The sequence below is a fragment of the Stomoxys calcitrans genome, chromosome 4 (assembly GCF_963082655.1).
Source record: "Stomoxys calcitrans chromosome 4, idStoCalc2.1, whole genome shotgun sequence".
NCBI lineage: Eukaryota > Metazoa > Arthropoda > Insecta > Diptera > Muscidae > Stomoxys > Stomoxys calcitrans.
The window spans coordinates 36,179,224-36,203,325 of record NC_081555.1 but is presented as its reverse complement, the minus strand read 5'-3'; the positions used below and the strand labels follow the sequence as shown (position 1 = coordinate 36,203,325).

General features: G+C 42.8%; 1 protein-coding gene across 7 annotated transcripts in view; it reads right to left on the bottom strand.

Moving 5' to 3' along the window:
• Positions 1 to 3,235: 3,235 nt before the first annotated feature.
• LOC106084839 (uncharacterized) overlaps positions 3,236 to 24,102 on the bottom strand; it is a 299,433-nt gene continuing 278,566 nt past the window's right edge. For 5 of the 7 annotated variants that reach the window (XM_059366723.1, XM_059366722.1, XM_059366725.1 and 2 more), the window contains 6 exons: positions 22,960 to 23,799; positions 14,565 to 14,992; positions 9,990 to 11,236; positions 9,861 to 9,931; positions 3,972 to 4,072; positions 3,236 to 3,899 (listed from right to left, as the gene is read on the bottom strand). In XM_059366723.1, the coding sequence (XP_059222706.1) occupies positions 3,626 to 3,899; positions 3,972 to 4,072; positions 9,861 to 9,931; positions 9,990 to 11,236; positions 14,565 to 14,992; positions 22,960 to 23,799 (2,961 nt within the window). In that variant the 3' untranslated portion in view covers positions 3,236 to 3,625. Of the gene's footprint in view, positions 3,900 to 3,971; positions 4,073 to 9,860; positions 9,932 to 9,989; positions 11,237 to 14,564; positions 14,993 to 15,278; positions 15,351 to 22,959; positions 23,800 to 24,102 lie in introns of those variants that run through there. The other 2 variants (XM_059366726.1, XM_059366727.1) reach the window with 2 other exon arrangements.

Genomic DNA, 24,102 nt, shown 5'->3' with positions numbered 1-24,102 from the left:
ATCGTTTGGGTTGTTGTTGTTGTTGTAGCAGTTTATTGTGTTCTATCTTTCGTCTGATTGATTCTGTTGAGTATCAAGACCCAGGAACTCTGCGACTAAGATGGGGTGCGTCCACAGGGATCTGGGTCTGGCCGGGCAGTTAAACAGGTGACGTGTATCGTGCGGTCCCTGGTTACAATCGGGACATACATCTTGCACGTCGGCATCAATCCTTGCTCTGTAGGAGTAGAGACGGCTGCATCTGCCCAGAACTACTCTGGTTTGCCGGGGGAGGTCGATTTCTTCGGGTGCAATGGGTGGCGGTCGTTCTCCAAGGACTACATTCACCCGGTAGCCAATTACCGCATCTGCTACCGTGTCTGCATGAATGTTGTTTAGACCCGCTAGATATGCCGCTTGATCTAGAGGTTCTCTCTTGTAGCGCTGAACCTCACGCTCTAGATCGTGTCGATCTACCTTAAGGCTTCTGGGCGGTGGATACCTATCCACAAGATGATGATTTGGATGATTTCTGCGATAACAGCCCAAAAGGTATTGCTTGGACAGCATGTTGTTATGTCTTCGCACTGGTAGGATCTTTGTCTCTTGAAGGAGGTGGTCCACATGAGAACTGAGGAGGCCGCTCGTCGCAGTTCGGAGGGCGGCATTCTGACAGATCAGAATATTATTCCACTGCGTGTCACAAAGTTGACGAGACCACACTGGCGCTGCATAACTTACCACAGACCGGCCTATTGCTTTGTACGTGGTCAACAAGGTTTCTTTGTCTGCACCCCAAGTGCTGCCAGCAAGTGACTTGAGGACCTTGTTTCTACTTTTGACTTTATCGCAGATTGCTGTGGCATGTGAGGAGAATGTGTAAGAGCTGTCAAATGTGACGCCAAGTATTTTGGGACACTTGATGGTCGGAATTATTTCTCCATCGACCATCACAGTCAGCTCGGGGTTCACCTCATGCGTATTTGTAGTGAACAATGTGGCTGAAGATTTAGTGGCGGATATCTTCAGATTTCTTGCAGCGAAATATGAGGCTAGCTCGTTGAGTTAGATGTTCAACCTATCGCAGATGTCATCAATGGTTGGGGGCCCTGATGCCAAGATCGTACAATCGTCCGCATATGATATGATCTCTATGCCGTCTGGAGAGAGGTTAAATTGTGCCGGAGATATCACCCCACATTGTGGGAACTCCCTGTTTCACTCTACGGTGTTTCGACTTCTTATCCCTATATTCCACAAATGACTGGCGACCACACAGATAATTCGCGACCCATCGTTTTAGGCCTGGCTGGAGGGACGTGTTGGCGATGTCCTCAAATAATTTGGCATGGCTGACCGTGTCTCAATAAACTTGGGTAACCCGAAGCCTATCGGGTCGACGCAGTCCGAGTTAAGGCGTGGCAGACGAATGCGCACGCAACCCTGTGGAATAGCGAAACGGTCGGTAGGGCGACGAAAATCCTATTGGGGGGATCCAAATCATGAGAAATCGAGGCTATTACTGAAAGGAAGTAAGAAGGAGGTCAGTATAGCTCTCGGTATCATAACGGGACACATAGGGCTATGAGCTCACTTATGTAAAATCGGTGCGGCAAGTGATAGCATGTGTAGGGAATGTGGGGAAGATGATGAAACGTTGGAGCATTTACCTTATCATTGCCCAGCTTTCGTTTCCAACACATATCGTCACTTAGGGGGGACACTATACCAGAAATGAACCAACTTAGGGGCATGGCATGGAAAACAATTAAGGTTTTTGTAAGTAGCAGGGAACTTCAAACTTAAAATTTCCTTATTCCCGAATAGGTTAGGTTGAAAAGAGGGTGCAGATATTAATCCGACCCATGCCACTATGGGCATACACCTAAGCCAGTAATCGGCTTGTTGTGTGCTCTAAAGCAGTTTAGAAACAAGGCCACCTCTCGACAGATGAAGACTACACATTACAAGACACTGATACTCCCCGTGCTGTTATATTGATCTGAAGCATGGGTACTTGTGAAAGCAGATGAGGCAGTGCTTGGAGTATTTGAGAGAAAGATTCTTTGTAGAATATATGGGCCAGTTTGCGTTAACGGAGAATATAGGCGACGTATGAACCATGAGCTGTATGAGCTGTATGACGACGATAGCATAGTCACACGCATCAAAATACAACGGCTGCGTTGGCTAGATCATGTTGTCAGAATGGATGAAAAAGCTCTAGCATTGATGTCTTTTGAAGGCAAAGACGGTGTTACACGCAAACCGGGAAGACCAAAAGCCCAATGGAAAGATCAAGTTGTGGGAGACACCTCGAAACTTGGTGTCAGAAATTTTAGAATGAGCGCAGAAGATCGAGGCGCTTGGAACGCTATTCTACGTTCGGCTAGTGGAACAAATCTTCTGTCGTAGCCAATTAAAGTAAGTAAGTGTGCTCTAAAAACTAAAAACTAAACTAAAGTGGGCTCGTAGTTCTATGTGTCCCGTTATGATACCAATAGCTATACTGACCTCCTTCTTGCTTCCATTCAGTAATAGCCTCGTCTTCTCACGATCTGGATCTCCCCATAGGATTTTCGCCGTCCTACCGACCGTTAGCTCGGACTGCGTCGACCCGAAAGGCTTACCAAGGTTAACCAAGTTTATTGAGTTTTTTTTTTAGTTTTTTTAGAGCGCTCAACAAGTCGATCACTGGTTTAGGTGTATGTCCGTAGTGGGGTGGATTAATATCCGCACCCTCTTTTTAGCACAAGAGGCAAAAATACGTATCTGTAGCATACTCTTCATTATTGTGCCAAGGGTGTCTAGCCATCGCCGTCTCTATTGTACGCTCCAGCACAACTGATCCCCATACAGAGGGATCCCACTAAGTTTTCTTTGAATCAAAAAGTCTCCCAATACACTTTTGGTAAAAATGCCACCATTTATCAAGTCCTCCCTAATCTATTGCCTCTTAGATCGATGATGGTTATCTTAATTTGCTAAAATCTAATATTAAACTAAAACAAATCTTACATTTAAGTGTAGTGAAATCAAAAACTGTCACAACATTTTAACTATATCGAGTTAGTTGGGTATGCATGTATATGTGTGGATATATAAATTTTTGCGTATCTATGAATGTGTGTGTGTGTGAATGTTAAATTTGTTACAATGTATGTATGTCCATTTACTTATATAGCTAATACCACAATATGCAACATCTAGATTTAGGTGCCATTTTTTTTTAATCGAATGCAACGTTTTGTTTGTTTGGTTTTCAGTTTTCAATTTTCAGATTTTAGATTTTTGGTTATTTAAAGGCGAGTTAAAAAAATATGAAGGACAAAATCAATTCCTTTTCGTAGTAGATTAAGGTGTCGCTGTATCGAAATTTACGTACATTTATATGTATGCATGTGTGGGTGTATATGTTAGTGTATGTGTTTTGAGAATATTATTCTAAAAGTTTGGTATGCTAAGGGAATTTATCCACAATCGTTGAGAAACTTAAGAACTAACTATTTTTGTTATATTTATTTACAATTTTACACTATATGTGAAGAACTTCTTCTCTTGCTTACTTACAGCAGCTTACTCTTTAAATCTAGTCTAGTCTAGCCTATCCTATATTTGCTTTACTACATTTGGTTATCGCTTTTGTTTAATCACTTATTACATCATCTCCAATCAGACTACGATCCATGCCCTTCCAATTGCTGGAATTCATTTCGGCTGCCGTTATGCCATATGTCCCACTGGGCAGACGTTTCTGTCGACACAATGCCAGACGCGTTTTGCTGGGCGATGTTGGCTGCAACAGTGGCGAGGAGGCCTGTGGTGAGTCCATGTCATCGGTATTCTCTTCGGGGCAGCTATCCGAAGGAGAAGCAATACGTTCGCGGGTTTTTACGGATTTCTCTAAACGTCTCAAGAATCTGAAAAGGACAAGTATGGGAAAAGTTATAAAAATATACATGATAGAGTGAAATTTGACAGCTTTTGTCTACCTTATTTGTATTCCAATTGCTCTTAGACGATTTATTTTACACTTGGGTTTGGGGGGTTCTTCCTTTTTTACAATGCTGGGGGAGATGCGCCTTAGGATCGACTAGGGGGAAGATTAATAAAGGGGTATTAGGTATTTGTTTTACAAAATTTGACTACAGCAGGGCAGGGGTAAGAAATGACAATTAAAAGCGTGCTGAGTTCGGCCAGGCCGTATTTTATATACCCTCCGCCGTGGAACGCATTTGTCAAATTCTTTGGACGACTTTTTCAAAATATATATGAGCTACATCGACTTATTGGGCGATATGGACCGTACTTGTCATGACTGTTAGTCGCGTCATAGAAAAATACCACCTACAAAATTTCAGGCAAATCGAGCAAAAATAGCGCCCTCTAGTGGCTCAGAGTGTGAAATTGGGAGATCGGTTTATATGGCAGCTTTATCGGATTATCAACCGATTTAGACCATATGACGATGTTCAGGATTGGAGGGTCTCTATGGAACATTCTTTCTCTGACCATCGCTACATTAGGTTAAGAATGGCACGGCTAGTGCCGAATCCTATAGACTTCCGGAATAAGTTGATAACCGACTGGACGAAATTCGGAAGACTATTCAGAAGAAGACTTGGGCAATATAATTTAGATTGTCCAAGCCTAGAAGACATTGACGAAAATGTCAACAGGATTACGACTGCACTGATGGGGTCTTTCGATGATAGTTGTTCTCTTCGGAAAAGGAAATCAGCCAAAGAAAAACCCTGGATGACCGGGGAGATTCGCAACATTGGGAAAAAGGTCCGCAGACTTTTTAACAGAGCACAAAAATATTACCAGAGCGGCATAACGTGCCTCCTGGAAGATTTTCTGCGAACAGGTCGATAACGTTAATGGTGCCGCCAAGATAAAAAAGTTTCTCTCAAAAACCCATGTCCAAACTGAAACTTTAATAGACATGATGAGAGTGAGAGCGGAGATAACGGAGGACATGTTGAGGCTTTTGATGAAAACGCATTTTCCACAGAATACGACGGAACTCACGGAGACACTGGAAACTTGGCAAAATGATGTTCATCGAAGGTTAAAACCATTTAAAGTCACTCGGACCTGATGGAATATTTCCGGCGTTACTACAGAAGAAGGCAGACTATATGGCGCCCCACCTGACCAATACATTGCCAGCGTGCCTGGGACCTCTTGGCAGGAGGTACGGATGGTATTTATATCCAAGCCCGGCAAGGCAAGTTATGCGACATTAAAGGTCACAGATCTATAAGCATAACGTTCTTTCTACTCAAAACCATGGAACGTATTTTGGACATGATAAACAGTAGGACATCCGGCGAACTGCTCAAATACAAACAGCATGCCTATGTCAGGGGAAGGTCGGTGCAGACTGTCCTGTACGAGGTTGTGCATGAAATAGAAGAATTCTTCGATGCCAAAACGTACACACTGGCAGTATGCGTTGACATTGAGGGGGCTTTTAACAATGTGAGGACCGACACACTGATGCTATCCTTAGACCTGTACCGGGTGGACCCAGTCCTTTGAGACGGGTAAACCATATGCTAAGGAACAGGTGGATAAATTGTGTGTCCTAAATATAGGGGAGAAAGTGGCACTGGGCACGCCACCGGAGGGTATTTTATCGCCACTCCCATGGGTGACCACCATAAATGACCTATTACGGATGCTGACTGAGGAGGGATTTGAACCCAGTTTGTATTTGAACGATGTTATAACACTTCTCAGAGGTAAGGATCCGAATTAGCTATGCAGAAGGGCCGAAAGGGTCTTGCATATGGCATACGACTGAGATAGACTCAGGCGTCTTAATATTAAACCAGAGGACTGAAATCTGTCTGCTCACGAGGTTGACAAAGGTGGGCCAATTTGACACACCACGTTTCCTCAGTAGAACGATTTCGATATCTGACAATCAAAATATACTTAGGTGTGATCTTGGACAGAAATCTGAATTGGAAGTGTCAGATATAGGATCATATTGAGAAGGCTCACAGATATTGGGGACTATGTAGATGGGCCGTAGACTCGAAATGGGGCCTGAATCCGAGGATAGTCCACTGAGTCTACTGGCTCTACAGTAGCGTGATTAGCCCAATAGATACTTACGCCTTAGTAGTTTAGTGGACTGCTATGGAGAAAAAGTGCAACATAAGAACCATACAACAGGTTCCCAGAACATGTTGTCTAGGCATAGGCGGAGCGATCAGGACCACGCCCACTAGGACACTGGAGACCATTCTAGATATTCGACCCATTTACATAAAGATTAAGTGTGAAGAAGCCACTTAAGGCGATGGGAAAATGGATTGAGGATGGGAGCATATCATACTATGGCAGTATAATCGAGGCAACGATATGAAACCTGAAAGGAAGGGAAGAGGTTTCCAATCGGATACATGAGATAAACCTTGAGGTCGTGTGCGAATCACTACTGCTAACGGCACACTCTTGGATTGACGGAACTCAAGTATTTTCATCTGGAAGATCATGTTACACGGATGGATCAAAGCTAGAGGACAGAGTGGACCTGGGGTTCTACATTGAAAACCCAGGGACTGGGATCTGTTTTAGATTGCCTGACCACAATACGGTCCTGCAGGCGGAGATCCGTGTGATCGCGGAATGCTTGAGGTAGAGTGGTGCTAACGCGAGCGCGTCGAGTGTGAACATTTTTATGTACATTAAAATTTCCATAAGGGCAATAACAACCAGGACGGTAAGGTCACGAACAGTCTTGCAGTGTAAGAAGGAGATTAACACCTTTTCTGAGGATAGCAAAATCCGCATCGTTTGGGTGCCGGGCCATAACGGAGTAGGGGGTAATGAAAGAGTAGACGAAGATGATGAGACATTGGAGCATTTCCTTTGTCATTGCCCGGTTTTCGCGCCTATACCGGCACTTAGGTGGGGACACAATACCAGAAATGAACCAACTTACTGGCATGGCATGGAAATCAATTAAGGATTTTGTAAGTAGAAAGGAATTCCAAACTAAGATTTTTTTTCGAGGTTACCTTTGCGCCCTCTACATCTCAAGAAGTCTAATCGGGATATCGGTTTATATGGCAGCAATATCAAGTTATCAACCGATTTAGTCACACCAAAATGATATCTGCAAAATTTCAGCCAAATCGGATAATAATTGCGCCCTCTCGAAGCTTAAGAATTCTAATCTGCAGATCGGTTTATATGGCAGCTATATCAGGTTATGAACCGATTGCACAGTTGTTAGAAATGATATCAAAACATCACATGCAAAATTTCAGTCAAATCGGATAGAAATTGCGCCCTTTACAAGCTCAAGAAGTCAAGACCCAAGTTCGGTTTATATGACAGCAATATCAAAGCATAGACCGATTTTGCGCAGTTACTGCCGATTTAAGATCTTAGGCCCATTTAAGCCACATTTATTATCCAATTTTGGTGAAATTTGGGACATTAAATTGTGTTTGGCCTCCCGACATCCTTGTTCAATACGCTTCAGATTAAGAATAGCTGCCACATAGACCGATGTCTCGATTTAAGGTCAATTCTAGACCTTTGAGAGTTTTGTTTCGCCCTTTGACATTCTTTTTTAATTTGGCCCCGAGTAAGTAAGTAAGTAAGTAAGTAAGTAAGTAAGTAAGTAAGTAAGTAAGTAAGTAAGTAAGTAAGTAAGTAAGTAAGTAAGTAAGTAAGTAAGTAAGTAAGTAAGTAAGTAAGTAAGTAAGTAAGTAAGTAAGTAAGTAAGTAAGTAAGTAAGTAAGTAAGTAAGTAAGTAAGTAAGTAAGTAAGTAAGTAAGTAAGTAAGTAAGTAAGTAAGTAAGTAAGTAAGTAAGTAAGTAAGTAAATAAGTAAGTAAGTAAGTAAGTAAGTAAGTAAGTAAGTAAGTAAGTAAGTAAGTAAGTAAGTAAGTAAGTAAGTAAGTAAGTAAGTAAGTAAGTAAGTAAGTAAGTAAGTAAGTAAGTAAGTAAGTAAGTAAGTAAGTAAGTAAGTAAGTAAGTAAGTAAGTAAGTAAGTAAGTAAGTAAGTAAGTAAGTAAGTAAGTAAGTAAGTAAGTAAGTAAGTAAGTAAGTAAGTAAGTAAGTAAGTAAGTAAGTAAGTAAGTAAGTAAGTAAGTAAGTAAGTAAGTAAGTAAGTAAGTAAGTAAGTAAGTAAGTAAGTAAGTAAGTAAGTAAGTAAGTAAGTAAGTAAGTAAGTAAGTAAGTAAGTAAGTAAGTAAGTAAGTAAGTAAGTAAGTAAGTAAGTAAGTAAGTAAGTAAGTAAGTAAGTAAGTAAGTACGTAAGTACGTAAGTACGTAAGTACGTAAGTACGTAAGTACGTAAGTACGTAAGTAAGCAAGTAAGGAAGTTGGAAGAATGCTGAATGAATGTTGACTGATTATATCGAGCATCATGGCTACTCGGTACATAAACAAGATCCAGTGCCGCACAATGATGACTCTTTGTGTATTCAATTATGCACAGAGGTACATTTTAGTATAATATTGGAAGAAGTGGGGTATGGTCCAAATCGGTATATAATCCCATAAAAACTAATCTCTCGATTTAAATTCTTGAGCCTGCAGAGGTCGCAATTATTACCCGATTTGGCTGAAATTTTGTATGATGATACTTGTTAAGAATCTCAACAACTACCACAATGTGGTCCAAATCGGTCTATAACCTGATACAACTCCCATATAAACTGATCTCCCGATTGAATGACTTGAGTCTCCACAGGATGCAACTACTCCATTACCCGCAATCTCTGGACCCTAGTTCTTGGCAGAGCTTTTCGTGCTGACGATGAACACCACACAGATCGGAGCTCAGAGTTTCAATTAAAGTGGTGCTCAAAGTCATCTCGTTTCGAAAGTCTCTTGGCATTCTGAACTACTAAAGGAGCCTCAAGTAGCTGATCCATATTTAGATTCAGAAGGGAATAAACATATGCACTCAATGGCCTATTTTCGACCGCAGGAGGAGGACGAAATATTTATTTATGCATTGAATTCAATGAGCTCTATGACAGAAGCCATAATCGGGCGCTGCGCAATTGGCATATAGAGGAAATACAATACCGGCAATTATAACTGTAAAAGTCGTCTTAACGAGGATGAGAAGGTGACGCAGAATAAGAACTCTGTTCTTGGGAGGCGGCTATTCTTCGATCTGGGCAATACAACGACAAGAGAGGATCTGTCAAGGCACGCGGGAAGATTCTCCGCGCGGCCATTTATGTATGGACACGCAAGATCCCTGGTTGGCACACACCGAGTAGAGAGCTAGGTGAGTGTATACCAGCTCTCCTCCGTAATATGCACATACGTGAAGTCGTACCGCACAAGAGCTTGCTCCCAGCCTACTTCTTTCCTTCTTCTAGTTGAGTGTGTACCATCTCTCCTCCGTAATATGCACATATTTGCCCCCTGTAGGAGCTATATCCAATCTGACTCGATTTTTTCCAATTTCAATTGGCGTCGTCTCTAGGCCCAAGAAAATGCTTGTGCCAAATTTGCTACCTGTACTTTGTACACACATAGCTAAATAAAATCAAAAAGTGATTCTGAGTCTGAGTACTTATCAATGGGTCTATCTCTCTTCCTTCTGGGTGTTACAAACAAATTTACTTAGTTATAATACCCTGTACCACAGTATTGGTGTAGGGTTTAAATAGTAGGGAAAGACAAAAGTCTGACAGTATTGACTGTACTATAGACTTCACCACATAGACTACATGCTAGTACAAAGACAAAGATGTGGTATCTTTTGGTGGAATATAATTTTTGACCTGAAGGAATATTTCTTTCTTTTTTGGAAAATTTTTATAGGCACCACTTGTTTGAACTCATAAAATTGACCGTTATTTTAGCCATAGTGTAAAAAAATATACTCACATCGGCCACCTCGTCTTCGCTCACGCTTTCCTGTTTCCTGGGCCTCTTCTCACGATTCGGTGAATTAAGACCTGTAATTGACAAAATAATCACCAAATATCTTTCCCCCATACCAAAATGTCTACTTACGTCTTGGCAATGGTCTCACTGTAAGCTCTTTGGTTGAATTCAAACTTTCCGATGACGATGAACTGCTCGCGACCGCATGACGATTATGCAGACGTCTTTTGGGACTCTTGCGAGTGGTCACCGTCACGGCAGGGCATGGATGGTGATGTGAATGGCAATGCTTGTTGCAGACATGACCTATACTGCTGGGTGTCGACGAGGTGTTCAACGACTCCTTCGATGGTATGTCCAGCTGTTTCGTTGGTGACTGTGTGGCAGAACATTTGGATAGTTTGCGCTCTCGTTTCTTGCTACTGCTGCGGCGTTGGTGAGAAAACGACTGGGCCGAGGTGCCCTTGCCATCGGAGGAGGGGAAATCGTACAAGCCATCGGAGTCGGTAAATGGTAACTGATCCTTGCGCCCATAGAAATGGGGCGAGAATCGACCAATGCCCGCCCGTTCGCTCAGCGGACTTTCGGAGCGCGAGGAGACGGGTGAGAGAGTCTTATCACCACACCCATCGATTTGTATCACAATTGAAGGCAGTTGTAGTTGGGCCATTTGCGGCGCACAACTGGATGCGTATGTCGATGTCGACGAGGACAGTGTACAGGGAGGAGGCTCCTCGACCTCAATCAATACTTCGTCATCGAGGAACATGTCGAAACGTCGGCTGCTCAAACGAGTCTCATCCAATTTTTCATCTACATGATCCGTGCCGATACCCTCATCGTTGGACTCTATGAGTATGTCATCGGAGAAGGTCTCCGAATCCGATCTGGGGCGATGGCAATGCAGGCGATCCGTCTTGGCGCCTCCGGCTGCTCCCGTACACTTACCATTGCTGATGTTCTCCTTGCAGCTGGGCAGCACTGAACTCTTGCGTCGATTCATGAGATTCACATGCAACGATAGCCCCGGTCCTGTGTGGCCACTTCCTGGCTCATCCATCTCATTGGGATAGAGGGGATTACTGGAGCCGCAACGGCTGGGCCCCGGACTGGCCATGCTCGAGTAACCCGATGAGCTCAAATTGCTCTCCGATATGGTGCGATCCGCACGAGTGCACATCGTAAACGGACTTAGGTAGCACATGCCCACCGGATTTGGCGGCATCAGACCGCCTGCACCCCCATGCAAGGTCTTGGGTGCCGGCGACAAGGGCTCTGTGTCCGACTCAAGTTCGCTCATATTCGATGTGACCGTTATCATGGGCGGCACAAAGGGAAAATCCAAAGATGTGGGTTTCTCAAACTGTTTTAAGAGCCTGCAACGACAAACGATTGACATATGAAAACGGTAACTTCTGACCCACAAGCCTTAGGGCTAAGTTGCTAGCGCTAGTTTAGTTAGAATAGCATCTAGAGATTTGTATTCATCATAAATATATACAAAGAGAAAACACAACATGGCGCTCGGCAAGTACGCTCTCTACCGATTCAAAAGAAATCATTATTAATTAGTAACTATAGTGGGAAAACAAAACTTTATTCGCAATAAAACTTAAACGCTCAACATTTTCCATTGTAGAGGAATGCAAATATCCGTGTAACGTGACTGTGTATGGGTGTATCGAATGGTATGGGTCTTTCCATACATATTTTGTTTGTTTTAAACTGATAAGGTGTTGTCGTGTTTTGTTTTTTCCCTCGGAGGGTGTTTGTTTTTTCTTCGTTATGTGTGACTTGTGTTTGAATGGAAAATTCAACGAGTTATTTATTTACACATCAACTCAAAAATCTTTTACAAACTTTAAGCGTCTAACATGTTTTACCAACCAAAAGCCATACTAGCTAGTTCAAGTAGATTTGTCCAAAGAGTAAACTAGATAATCAAAAGAAGATGAACAAAAATCAAAACCTCACACTTTAGTCAAGGAAATTATAAAATTGTAAATGAATACTTAAATCATAATAAGGCCCAATTGAAAGTGTTATATTAAACTTAGGATAGGTAGGGGTTGGCGTTAATTTTTTCGTTTTAACAGGAAGCAGTACGGGGTCTGATAAAAAGTGATGTAAAAATGGCCACATTTAACGATGACGTGGCTATTAATGTTGGGTAAAGTTTCCAGGTACTCTTAGAGACATCCTTCCACAGTGAGACCAGTACTGGCCTATGGAGCCCTGGTATGGTGCGATGCCGTAGGAAAGAGGACGCGTGCGAAGGAGTTCGAGAAGGCCCGAGAAGGACTGACCTGCGTCAGGATCACAGAGGCGCTGAAATCCGCACCGCAGGCAGGCCTGGAGGCGATGCTGGATATGCACCCCATTGGTGCCTATATTTGCAACTGCGCCGTCAGGGTCGCGCTTAGGCTGAGAGAGCTCGGCATGATGAAGGAGGATGGTTGCGGCCACAGTTCGATTCTCTGTGTCATGGGTACGGAGGGTAGACTGAGGAAGATCTCCGACTACCTGGCACCAGTGCCGACTGGATTGAGGGCATTCGAGATACGTTTTCCTGAGAGGGACAAATGGAGGGCGGATGGTGTGCTGGAGGAGAATGAGACCTCGATCTTCACAGATGGCTCCAAGATGGAGTCAGGGACTGGATTGGGGGTCTACTCTGATGCACTCAACATTAGTAAGTCTCTGATGAGTGTACGGTCTTTCAGGCAAAGGTCTTTGCCATTGCAAAGCAAGGGGCCTACCGCCGTCGAAACTCAGAATTTATGTGGACCGTATGGCGGCGCTCAAGGCCTTGGGGTCAAGGATGGTGAGGTCGAGATACGTGGCGGACTGTTTGGAATCCCTGGATAGGCTTCGGGCCCACGATGTGACGCTGACATGGGTTCCTGGGCATAAGGGGATTCCAGGAAATGAGAGGGCGGACGAGTGCGCCAGGAGGGGTTCGTCTGCGCCGGGCCGGTCATCGTTCTTGCCTATGTGGCATTTGTCGAGCTACTGAACACAGTAGAGGGGATGGCCAGGGCGGCGTCGTTGGCGAGGTGGGAAACAGTAGATTGTTGCCGGACTGCGAAGGCGCTATGGCCGAACATCGACCGGAGAAGGACGAGGGAATTTTTTTCTGTGGTCTGGGTAAACTGCAAACGTAACTCTGGTATCTCTCCTGAGGTTTGTTGTTGAAAGTGCGATAGGGTTTTGCTGAGCAGAAAATTGAGATTCAAACTCAACCTTGTGGAGAGCGGAAAAGCCAACTTATGGTCTATTTGCCAGCAAGAGGTCTTTGACAATTAAAGGGATTTAGTTGGCAGAAACACCAAATTCGTATTCTACTTTCCAATACCTATATTATCCCGACCGGTCCACTTTTGATTTTGGGTTGTATTTTTGGCATAAGGGGGACGGCCCGTTCCCCTTCCGATAACGAAAAATTATATAGCCTATGTTTCCTTCCAGACCAACCTACACAATATGCGGAAATTTCGAGAAAATCGGTTATGCCGTTTTTCAGTCTATACGGAACAAACAAACCGAGTCCCATATATCCGTGATTGGCTAATGTGCCCATTATAGGCGTTTTTGTGGGGGTGGGGTGACCTTCTATACTTCGACGTGAATTTTTATGCCAGATTCGTTATTTACTCCCTCATACTTTTCATTTAATACCCATATTGTCTTTTACCAAAATCAAAAGTGGACCGACTTTTAATTTTGGATGGTGTTTTTGGGGTAACGGTGGAGGGTACGTCCCCTTCCGTTATCAATAAATTATGAAGCCTATTTCTACTTCCTGACCATGTTCGTAACCTATTCCCGAATACCTTCCATTTGAGTCCCATATTGCCATGATCGACAATAAACTTATTTTAAGGGGTTTTGGGGCTGGGGCGACCCCCCATGTACTTGGACCCAACTTCTGAAATTCGTACTCTTCTCTTGAATACCTTTCATTTGAGTCCCATATTGTCCCGATCGGTCCACTTTTAGTTTTGTGTGGTATTTTTGGGGTAAGGGGGAGGGTCCGCTCCCTCCCGATATCAAAAAATTATATAGCCTATGTTTGCTTCCAGACTAACCAAAACAATCTGGGAAAATTTCCAGGTAATTGGGTTAGGCGTTTTTGAGTCTATTCGGATCAAACAAATAAACATACAAACAAATTGAATTTTGTATATAAGAAGATGCGCTGGGACTGGAAAAACATTTCTCTTTTTTTTTTTGAAATTTGTACTTAAATATAGTTTTGTTCGACTTTTGGCTTAATGCGGCTGGAAACTTGAAAAGTTTTGTCAAAGTTTTATTAGGGGTTTATCAAAGAAGGCTGCCAGATTCAGAAGAATAGCTACATTATCCTAAAATACGAGTATAGAGACCAATCAACGAATTTTGCATTGTTTTGTTAGAGTAGTTGGAATTTTGCGGGATATTGAAAAATCTTAAGTCCAATATAACACACATAAATCACCAAGAAATTAACAAAAATTAATAAGTCTCCAAGAAAAAATTAAAATATATGTGAAATATCAGCTTGATCCAAAAATCTATGGGCCAAGAACACAGGCAGCCACTAGCACGTTGGAGCAGCTTACAGAACGAAATGAAACAGAACTAGAGTAGTGGTTAACATTGAACGAACAACGACAACGGTTGGTGGATCTGTTGAGGATGTATTGTGTCTCTCTACTTGTATACCTTTTTTGTTGTTGCTTATTTGGAAACATAAAACTGGTTTCACCTATGCTGGCTCGTTGCGGTGGCGGTGATCCGGGAAATATAATCATGGGATGGCGATTTTTGGTCGGACTGGGTTGTTCCACCGTCAATGTGGGTATGATGAGATCACGAGGGCGGGCTAGTTTCTCCTCCGGTGTTGGCGGTTCAACATCTATGGTAATGGCCGGTACTGGCATCTGCTGCATGGGTGCAGCGGTTACAGCTGTGACCGGTGTAATGCTAAGCATTGGTAACTTGTGATACAGCCCAAGACCTGTGGCAGTGGTCGTGGGCTTATTGAGCTCGGCCATTGAAGTGGTGGTGGTATCGGTTGGTGCTGTCTCCACATCCGAATCAATGAGTCTTGATGATTTCTCCTTTTGCAGGCCGATCAAAAGTTTTTTTTCCTATGTGGTAGGGAGGAAAGAAGAAAAAAACAAACAAATTGATGAGTTATGGTTTTTTTTATTTTACTATTACAAGAAATCGCTTTAGGCTATTTCAACAATGTTAAAGTTTTTGTGTGTTTTTTTGTAACTAAGTGGCTTTTGTTTTACTAGTATGAAATTATGTTTAGTGTACTGAAAGGTTATCAAGCTGTTTTTCTAGACTAGCCTTGGGCGGGCGCAGCATATTAGCATAACTAACAACTTTAAGGCTAGAACAAATTCATAGAATATTTAATGCATTTGCCTTTCAGCTGAACCATTTGCGACATTCACGTTTTCTGTCAAATTGTATGACAATTCCGCCATCAGAATCGATCTAAGGAAATATTTAAATAAAAAAAAAAATACATTAAAATAAAAAGGCATGCTAGAACAAGAAAATGGATTGTGTGACTAAATGCAAGACCTGGGTACAAGAATGGTCCTAAAATAAATCGAACTAACAATGAAATGAAATGGTAGAAGATGCACGCAAGAGTGAAGCGATTGAAGCAATCGCTAAGGGTGATAATACTAAAAACTTGTTAAAGTTAAAAAAAAGTTGTTAAAAAAGTTATTTCTCTCAATTGTTTTTTTTTTTCAATTGCGTGGAAGATCGATTTTTAAGATGAACTGTCTTTTGTAGCTTCAATAAGAGACAGCTCAATGAATTGTGGGATATGCATAACATGATATTTAAGAAATTTTTTGTTCGTATGATAAGAATATATGTTTAGAATATATATGTTAATATTTTGTACAGATACAGCCTCAGCAGAAAGTCCACAAACAGACCAGGTCAAGGACGTCAATGCAGAGAGGCGATAAAACCCCTCAAGATAAAAGACGATTTGACAGGTGAAGCGTTTGGTGTAAGACGGCAGAGGATTTTTAAAAGTTCCAAGCCCTTAGTTTGCTCAGATCCGAAAAATTCAAAGTTTGAAGCGAGAGTTTTTTCACCTCCGGGTCATACACAAAATACTGTAAGATATCAATACAAGACCATTGGTGCGTATGAGTGCTATGCTATAAGGGAATTTCCGTATTTAGTACTCATACGCAACAAAGGTCAACAACAAAGTAGTTGCATTTATGAATAGGCACAGCACTGTCGCTGCGATTAAAAAGACGAAGTTTAACGACAACTCCAAACTAAGCCGGTTTAACGAATACAGCATAGTGCGGTGGTACTGTGCAAGAAGCATTGGCGGGGTCGTTGCATTTATTTAAATTTCATCGTTCGGTGCAATACTAGATGATTCAACCAGAGGTAAAGAGACGATTTCTTATAGCTGCATTCCATCATTGTTAGATTGGACGATACCGAGATTGAACTGTATGAAGTTTATATCCCACAAGGGTCTTGTGTCCCTCGGTTGTCTCACTAATAATGGAGCACTGAAAATTGCAAATTTTGCCCATGAAGAAGTAACAGAGGCAAACTTCTCACATATCAATGAGTGCAGTCCGATTAAAGATTTAAGCTCAATAATAAGGGGCCTCCTTTTTATAGCCGAGTCCGAACGGCGTGCCGCAGTGAGCCACCTCTTTGGAGAGAAGTTTTAGATGGCATAGTGCCTTACAACATTAGGAGTGGAAAACCACCGTTGACAATTTTTTCTGATGGTCTCGCCAGCATTCGAAACCAGGCGTTCAACGTCATAGGCGGACATGCCTACCTCTGCGCTACAGTGGCCTCTAGTGGAGCACTGCAAGGGGGCGAAAACTGCATAGTCATGGGAGACTTTAGTGCTAACTCTGACACTCGAGCTTTAGTGATGACCAGAGAGAGAGAGAGAGAGGGTGGGAGAGAGAGGGAGAGAGAGAGAGAGAGAAAGAGAGAGAGAGGGAGAGTCGCAGCACTAACAGAACAGATAGATGAATCCACTTTCTGCACGATATATTAAGGCATACCTAACAGGATTATGGGTGATTGCTCGAGCCCGCCTGACTAGCAGTAGGAGAAAATCGAAAAAAGACTAGAAAAAGATATGCCATTTGAGAACGGATAACTCTTCTCTGATACAGATTGAAAAAATTGTAAGAAAACAAGCAAAGAGGCGTTAAGTTCGGCGGGTATATATGTAAACCACCTCTCATCAAAATCCGATGAAAATTGCATACCTTGTGTCCCATAGCAGTTATATCGAAATATGTTCCGATTAGGACCAAATACTAATAAGTACAAGTCATTGTACAATTGTATTTAACAAAATATTGGTCTTTTTAGTAGCTATATCTAAAAATAAACCGATCTGAACCATATACAACATGGATGTCAAAAAGCCTAACATAAGTTTATGTGTCAAATTTCAGTGAAATCGGATTATAAACGCGCCTTTTATGGGGCCAAGACTTTAAATCGAGATATCGGCCTACATTGCAGCTATATCCAAAACTGGATCGATTTGGGCCAACTTGCAGAAAAATATCGAAGAGTTTAACACAACGCACTGTCCCAAATTTCGGCGAAATCAGACGATAAATGCGTGTTTTATAGACCCAAAACCTTTAATCGAGAGATCGGTCTATATGGCAGCTATGTTTAAATCTAGACTGATCTGGGCCAAATTAAAGAAGGACGTCGAAGAGCCTAACACTACTCACTGCCCCAAATTTCAGCGACATCGGACAATAAATGCGCCTTTTATGGCCCCAAAACCTAAATCCGAGAGATCGGTCTATATGGCAGCTATGTCCAAATCTGGACCGATCTGTGCCATATTGCAGAAGTATATTAAGGGGCTTAACGTTACTCACTGTCCCAAATTTCGGTGACATCGGACAATAAATGCGCCTTTTATGGGCCCAAAACCTTAAATCGAGAGATCGGTCTATATGGCAGCTATATCCAAATCCGAACCGATCAGTGCCAAATTGAAGAAAGATGTCGAAGGGCCTAATACAACACACTGTCCTAAATTTCAGAAAAATCTGATAATATATGTGGCTTTTATGGGCAGCTATATCCAACTCAGGACCGATCTAGGCCAAATTGACGAACCATGTCGAAGGGCCTAACACAACTCACTGTCTCAAATTTCAGCAAAATTGGATAAAAATTTGGCTTTTATGGGCGGAAGACCCTAAATCGGAGGATTGGTCTATATGGCAGCTAAGCCCAAATCTGGACCGATCTGGGGCAAATTGAAGAAGCATGTCGAAGGTCCTAACACAACTCACTGTCCCAAATTTCAGAAAAATCGGATAATAAGTGTGGCTTTTATGGGCCTAAGACCCTAAATCGGCCGATCGGTATATAGGGGGGCTATATCTAGATATAGTCCGATATAGCCCATCTTCGAACTTAGCCTGCTTATGGACAAAAAAAGAATCTGTGCAAGGTATCAGGTTAATATAATATTTTTTAAGACTGTAGAGTGATTTCAACAGACAGACGGACAGATGGACGGACATGTCGTCTTAAATTTTGGGTGTATAAAAATGTTTTTGCATGGGGTAAAAAACATGTGCCCAAATGGGGGACGTGGGCTTTGTAATTTGAGAACTCAAAGAGGTTTTACCATTTTTTTTATAAAAAAGCCTATTTTGATGTACATATAGCACCAATCGAAATTTTTTATAAAAAAGCCTATTTTGATGTACATATAGCACCAATCGAGAGATGAGATGCCGAAGGGATAGAACCGACATTCCAAGCACTTCTACGGAAGCTGGAAAAAGAATCAGATCTCCCGAAGAGCATAACACTGCTTAGACGCTGAAGAAGAAAAAGAGCTCCCCGCTTTCAAGTCCTTTGGCAAGACCAAGCCAGCCATCCCCGAAATGAAGACTCCAGACAGTGTCCTGCGGAGGAGGACAAAGTCGGAACAGGAACGAAGAAAGCGCTCACGGCCCCTGAGTTTTCATGGAGGACTGTGACTTCCAAAAGGATGCCACAGCCATCATGGAAGGGGAAGATGGTCGCTGAAAAAGCCCTCTTGCGCTACAGCGACAATGAAGCACAACAGATATGAGCTGAGCGTCAGGCAGTGCAGTAGCAGGACAATCAATACGACGGGACAATAGCTGACTCTCTCAATATTGGGAAGACTAGGCGAAGCAATGATCCTAACACAAAAACAACAGGCAGTGCAGGGACAAGACACTCAACCTAAACCTAACCTACGAATTCTTCGTTGATTTTGATAAACAAATTGGCCCACCACCATGTTTACAGTGGCATGGGGAGGACTATAATCAGCATCCTCATTTTGAACCTAAGCTAATCTATTGAATTTGTTTCTAACGCCCAAACGAATTAGGTTAGGTTAGGTTGAAAAGAGGGTGCGGATATTAATCCGCCCCATGCCACAATGCACATACACCATAGCCAGGAATCGGCATGTTGTGTACTGAAAATAATAAAAAGTAACCTCAAAAAGAAAATACAAGTCTGAAATTCTCTGCTATTTCAAAATCCCTAATTGTTGTCTATACCATGCCCCTAAGTTGGTTCATGTCTGGTATAGTGTTCCCACCTATGTGCCGACGTCTGTTAGCCGCGGAAACCAGGCAATGACACATGAAATGCTCCAACGTCTCATCATATTCCCCGCAAGTCCTATCTGTCCCCCTCTGATACCGATAGCTATACTGACCGGCTGCTTACTTCCAGTCAGTAATAGCCTAGTCTTCTCATAATCTGGATCTCCCCATTGGATTTTTGTCATCCTATCGACCATTTCGTTCGTAGCCCACGTTCTTAACTCGGACTGCGTCTACCCGAAAGAATTCGGGTTAACCAAGTTTATTGATGGTTGTCCTCGGGCCTTCAGCTCAACTAAAGGGGCCTCCTTTTTATAGCTGAGTCCGATCGACATGGCGCAATGCAATACCTCTTTGGGTAGAGGTTTCTACATGGCAAAGGGGGATAATTACCGCTGAAACAAACATTTTTATGTTCTCGCCCTGGATTCAAACCCAGGCATTCAGAGTCATAGACGGGCATGCTAACCTCTGCGCTTAGGTGGTTGCCGGTGATCGGGCTGTTGAAAACAGATCTCAGTCCCTGGGTTCTCAATGTAGACCCCAGGCCCCCCTTTGTCATCTAGCTTTGACCTATCTGTGTAGCATGATCTTTCGCAGATGGCAATACCAGAGTTAATTCTAACCCAAGACTGTGCCGCTGGCAGCAGTGTTTTGCATTTGATTTCAAGGGTCATCTCAGGTATCCGATTGGAAGCCTCTTCTATTCCATCCAGGCTTCCCATCGTCGCCTCGATTATACCGCGATGGTATGACCAGCTTCTATTTTTTATTTATACTCCCATCGCCTTAAGTCTCATACCCGCAGAGGCTGCCTCACACTTAATCTGTATGTCATTTGGTCGGATATCTAGAATAGTCTCTAGTGTCCTAGTGGTCGAGGTCCTTAGGGCTCCGCCTATGCCAAGACAATATGTTCTCTGAACCTGTTGTATGGTCCTTATGTTGCACTTTTTCTCCATAGCAGTCCACCAAACTACTGAGGCGCAAGTAAGTATTGGTCTAATCACGCTCCTATAGAGCCAGTGGACTATCCTCGGGTTCAGGCCTCATTTCGAGCCTACGGCCCGTCTACATAGTGCCTAGCTCCTATTAAATATTTATACATTCTCCCATCGCCATGTTTCATACCCTCAGAGGCTGCCCCACACTTAATCTCTATATCATTGGGTCGGATATCTAGAATAGCCTCCAGTGTCCTAGTGGTCGAGGTCCTTAGCGCTCCGCCTATGCCTAGACAACATGTTCTCTGAACCTATTGTAATAGGTGATTTTTAAGCTATTATCTTTTTGGCAACACTGGTTTGAACAGCTCACTCACGTTTCGTTTTTTGTTTCACTGTTAAACATTTTCAGTTTGGTCTATAATTTAACTATGAATCGTATTGCCAACGAACAACGCTTGCAAATTATTGAATTTTATTATCAGAATGCGTGCTCTGTTAAGAAAGTTCTTCAATGGATGCGTAAATAAGCAGAATTGTCGATTTTGGAGTGAAGATCAGCCAGAAGCATTGCCAGGGCTAACAATGCATCTAGAAACCTTCATAGTTTGGTGCGGTTTATGGGCTGGTAGCATCATTGGTCAGTACTTCTCCAAACAGGATGATAATCGTAACGTAACTGTGAATGGTGATCGTTGCCATGAAATGATATCCAATTTTGTTTTTTGCCCAAAATGTCCAAAATGCATGAGCTTGACTTGCATGACATGTGATTTCAACAAGACGGGCCCATGACACACACCACCCGTATTAATGAACTTATTGGGAGGCGATTTCGGAGAACATATTATTTCATGTTCGGAACCCGTCAATTGGCCTCCTAGATCGTGCAATCGCACGTCTTTAGATTATTTTTTGAGGGGCTATGTCAATGTCATTTCTATACAGACAAATCCGCTTCAATTGACGAATTGGAAGACAATATCGAAGCATTTATTCGTGAGATACCGGCCGAAATGATGAGTAGAGTATTCGAAAATTGAACTAAGCGGATAGACCATTTGAGACGCAGTCACGCTCAACATTTGCATGAAAAAATCTTCAAACATTAAAAATTTCATGCATTTTTCTGAATTTTATGTTTTTTTTTTGAAAATTTTTTCCTATAGCTCTTAAAAAACCACCCTTTATTATCCTTAAGTTGCACTTTTTCTTCATCGCAGCCCACCAAACTACTGAGGCGTTAGAAGGTATTATTCTAAGCATGCTCCTCTGGAGCCAGTGAACTATCCTCGGATTGGGGCAACATTTCGAGCAATAGTGCCTAACATCTGTGAGCCTTCTCAATACGCTCCCGAATGGGACATTTTCAGTTCAGTTTCAGTTATCGAAATCTTGCAGTTAAGGAAATGTGGTAAGCATACCTTCGTCTTCCTCGTGAAGGGGGCAGATTTCAGTCTTCTCTGGGTTAACATTGAGACCCTAGCCTAGATGTATGCCATCTGCAAGAGCCTTTCAGCCCTTCAGCATATATGATTCGGATCCTTACCCTCTTAGAAGTATTATAACATCGTCTGCATAGCAAATGGGTTCAAATTCCTCCTCAGTCAGCATTCGCAATATGTTATTTATGGTGATCACCCACAGAAGTGGCGAAAAAATGCCCCTCTGTGGCGTGCCCTGTGCCATTTTCTCCCTTTTTTTTCCTTAGCATATCTCCATCTGGTATTGGTCTAAGGATTGGATTAGTGTGTAGCTACGAACGTTCCTAAACGTCCCATCAATGTCAATGCATACCACCAACGTGTACATCTGGCCATCAAAGGATTATTCTATTTTATGCACAACCTCGTGCAGGGCAATCTCCACCGTCCTTCCCTTGACATAGGCATGCTGTTTGTATTTGATCAGTTCGCTGGATGTCATACTCTTTATCATGGTGTCCACAATACGTTCCATGGTTTTGAGTAGAAAAGACGAAAAGGCTTATAGCTCTGTTCGGTCAGAAAAGGAGAGCTCCATGGAGACCCTCCTGACCCTCATCCATTCGATTTTCTGAACATATTGTCACATCTAAAACCTTCTCCCTAGTTCTATTGTATAAGAACTAGGGAGAATTATAAGTATATTAGGTCCTGAATATTCAAGAATCCTGCCAGGGCTTGGCCGCATTTATTAATGTTGGTACTACCCCACGAAATGTGATGAGAGTTCTCATCGTACCCTAATAGTACCTTATTTCCTGTCTGTTTTGCCTTCCTTACCAGCCTTTGGCAACTTAAATACAAGAACTATACATTCTTTAGATTCTATCCTTCACATGTCGAGCCTCAGACATTTCAATCCGTATTTAAGCGGCAATTTTGTTTTTTTTTTTCAATTATCTTAACTTATGCTCGTTAACCTGTACCTTAAAATGTCTTAAATGATAACACAAACATTCAACTTATAACTACAGTTATCTTCGAAAGGGATTCATCCCAATTGTAAGGCAAAAATTGTTCGCCAACTTACCGATAAATGTGTATCACTGCCATCACTCTTGTCATCATCGTCCGTAAAATCTCCACCTGACAGAGGATCCTCTTGGAAGATGGGACTGCTCGAGCGATGCCCTCGCTGCATAATGGGCGTCAACGCTGGCGATGGTATGGGCGTGGGCATTTCGCGTATGGGCGAGAGGCACTTGTTGTTGATGCCACTGCTTGGAATCTCAAGCAATATTGTCGGTGGGTGCAACAGATTATTCGATGTTGACGATGTCGATGATGACGACGATGTACTCTTGTGCGCATTGAGGACATCTAGAACAGGCACTTCGATAGTTGTCTGGCGATAGAAGACCGGCGAATCGGGTGGACCACTTGAGTAGCTGACCGGGGTGTGCATGGATGATGTGGAAGATTCGTCATCGCCCGGCGCATCATCCTGCGGACTGGAGACGGTGGGCGTTGTAGAGGGTGAAACAAATACCGAAGCCGACGAGGGCATGGTGCCTGTGGTTACATTGGAGGTGTTGGCCGCAGCAAAGTTACGGAACATAGCCAATATGGAATCGGCACTGGAGACTTTGGGCCTGGCCGGCGAGCCAATGCGGCAGCGTGGCGGCATACCCATGGGCAGGCCACTCAGCTGATGGTTGTTTGTGCTGCCCATTTCGCTGCCGCTGGTTTGTATGGAGCGCAAACCGAAATCGGTTAGGGCCAAGTCGGAACTGGAGAATGAATCACTGCCATGATTGGATGGAGTGCTGTGTGGTGAGCGTATGTCATTGGTGCAGGGTGATGGTGGCATGGAACTAGCTCTCAACTGTATATCTGTTGGCAGGCTAAGAGCACTAGAATTACGAGTGGCCTGTTTCGAAACGAAAAAGATAGGAAATTAAAGAAATTTACCAAATCAAAGAAACACAAGGCGACTGTCCATTATAGCAACGCCACAAAGGCCAGTTAACACTTGAAATCAGCCATCTCAGATGCAAAATCATAGGCAGCCAGTTTCCTTAGAGTGTTAATTAAGCCTTGTTTTTTTTTTTTTGGATTTTTGGACATGGAATGGAAGTTTCTAGCTAACAACAGTACTCTAGGACAATTTCAACACAGCGTGTTTATGATTCTCAGACAAACATTTGTTAGGATGTGGGTGTACTGTGAATGA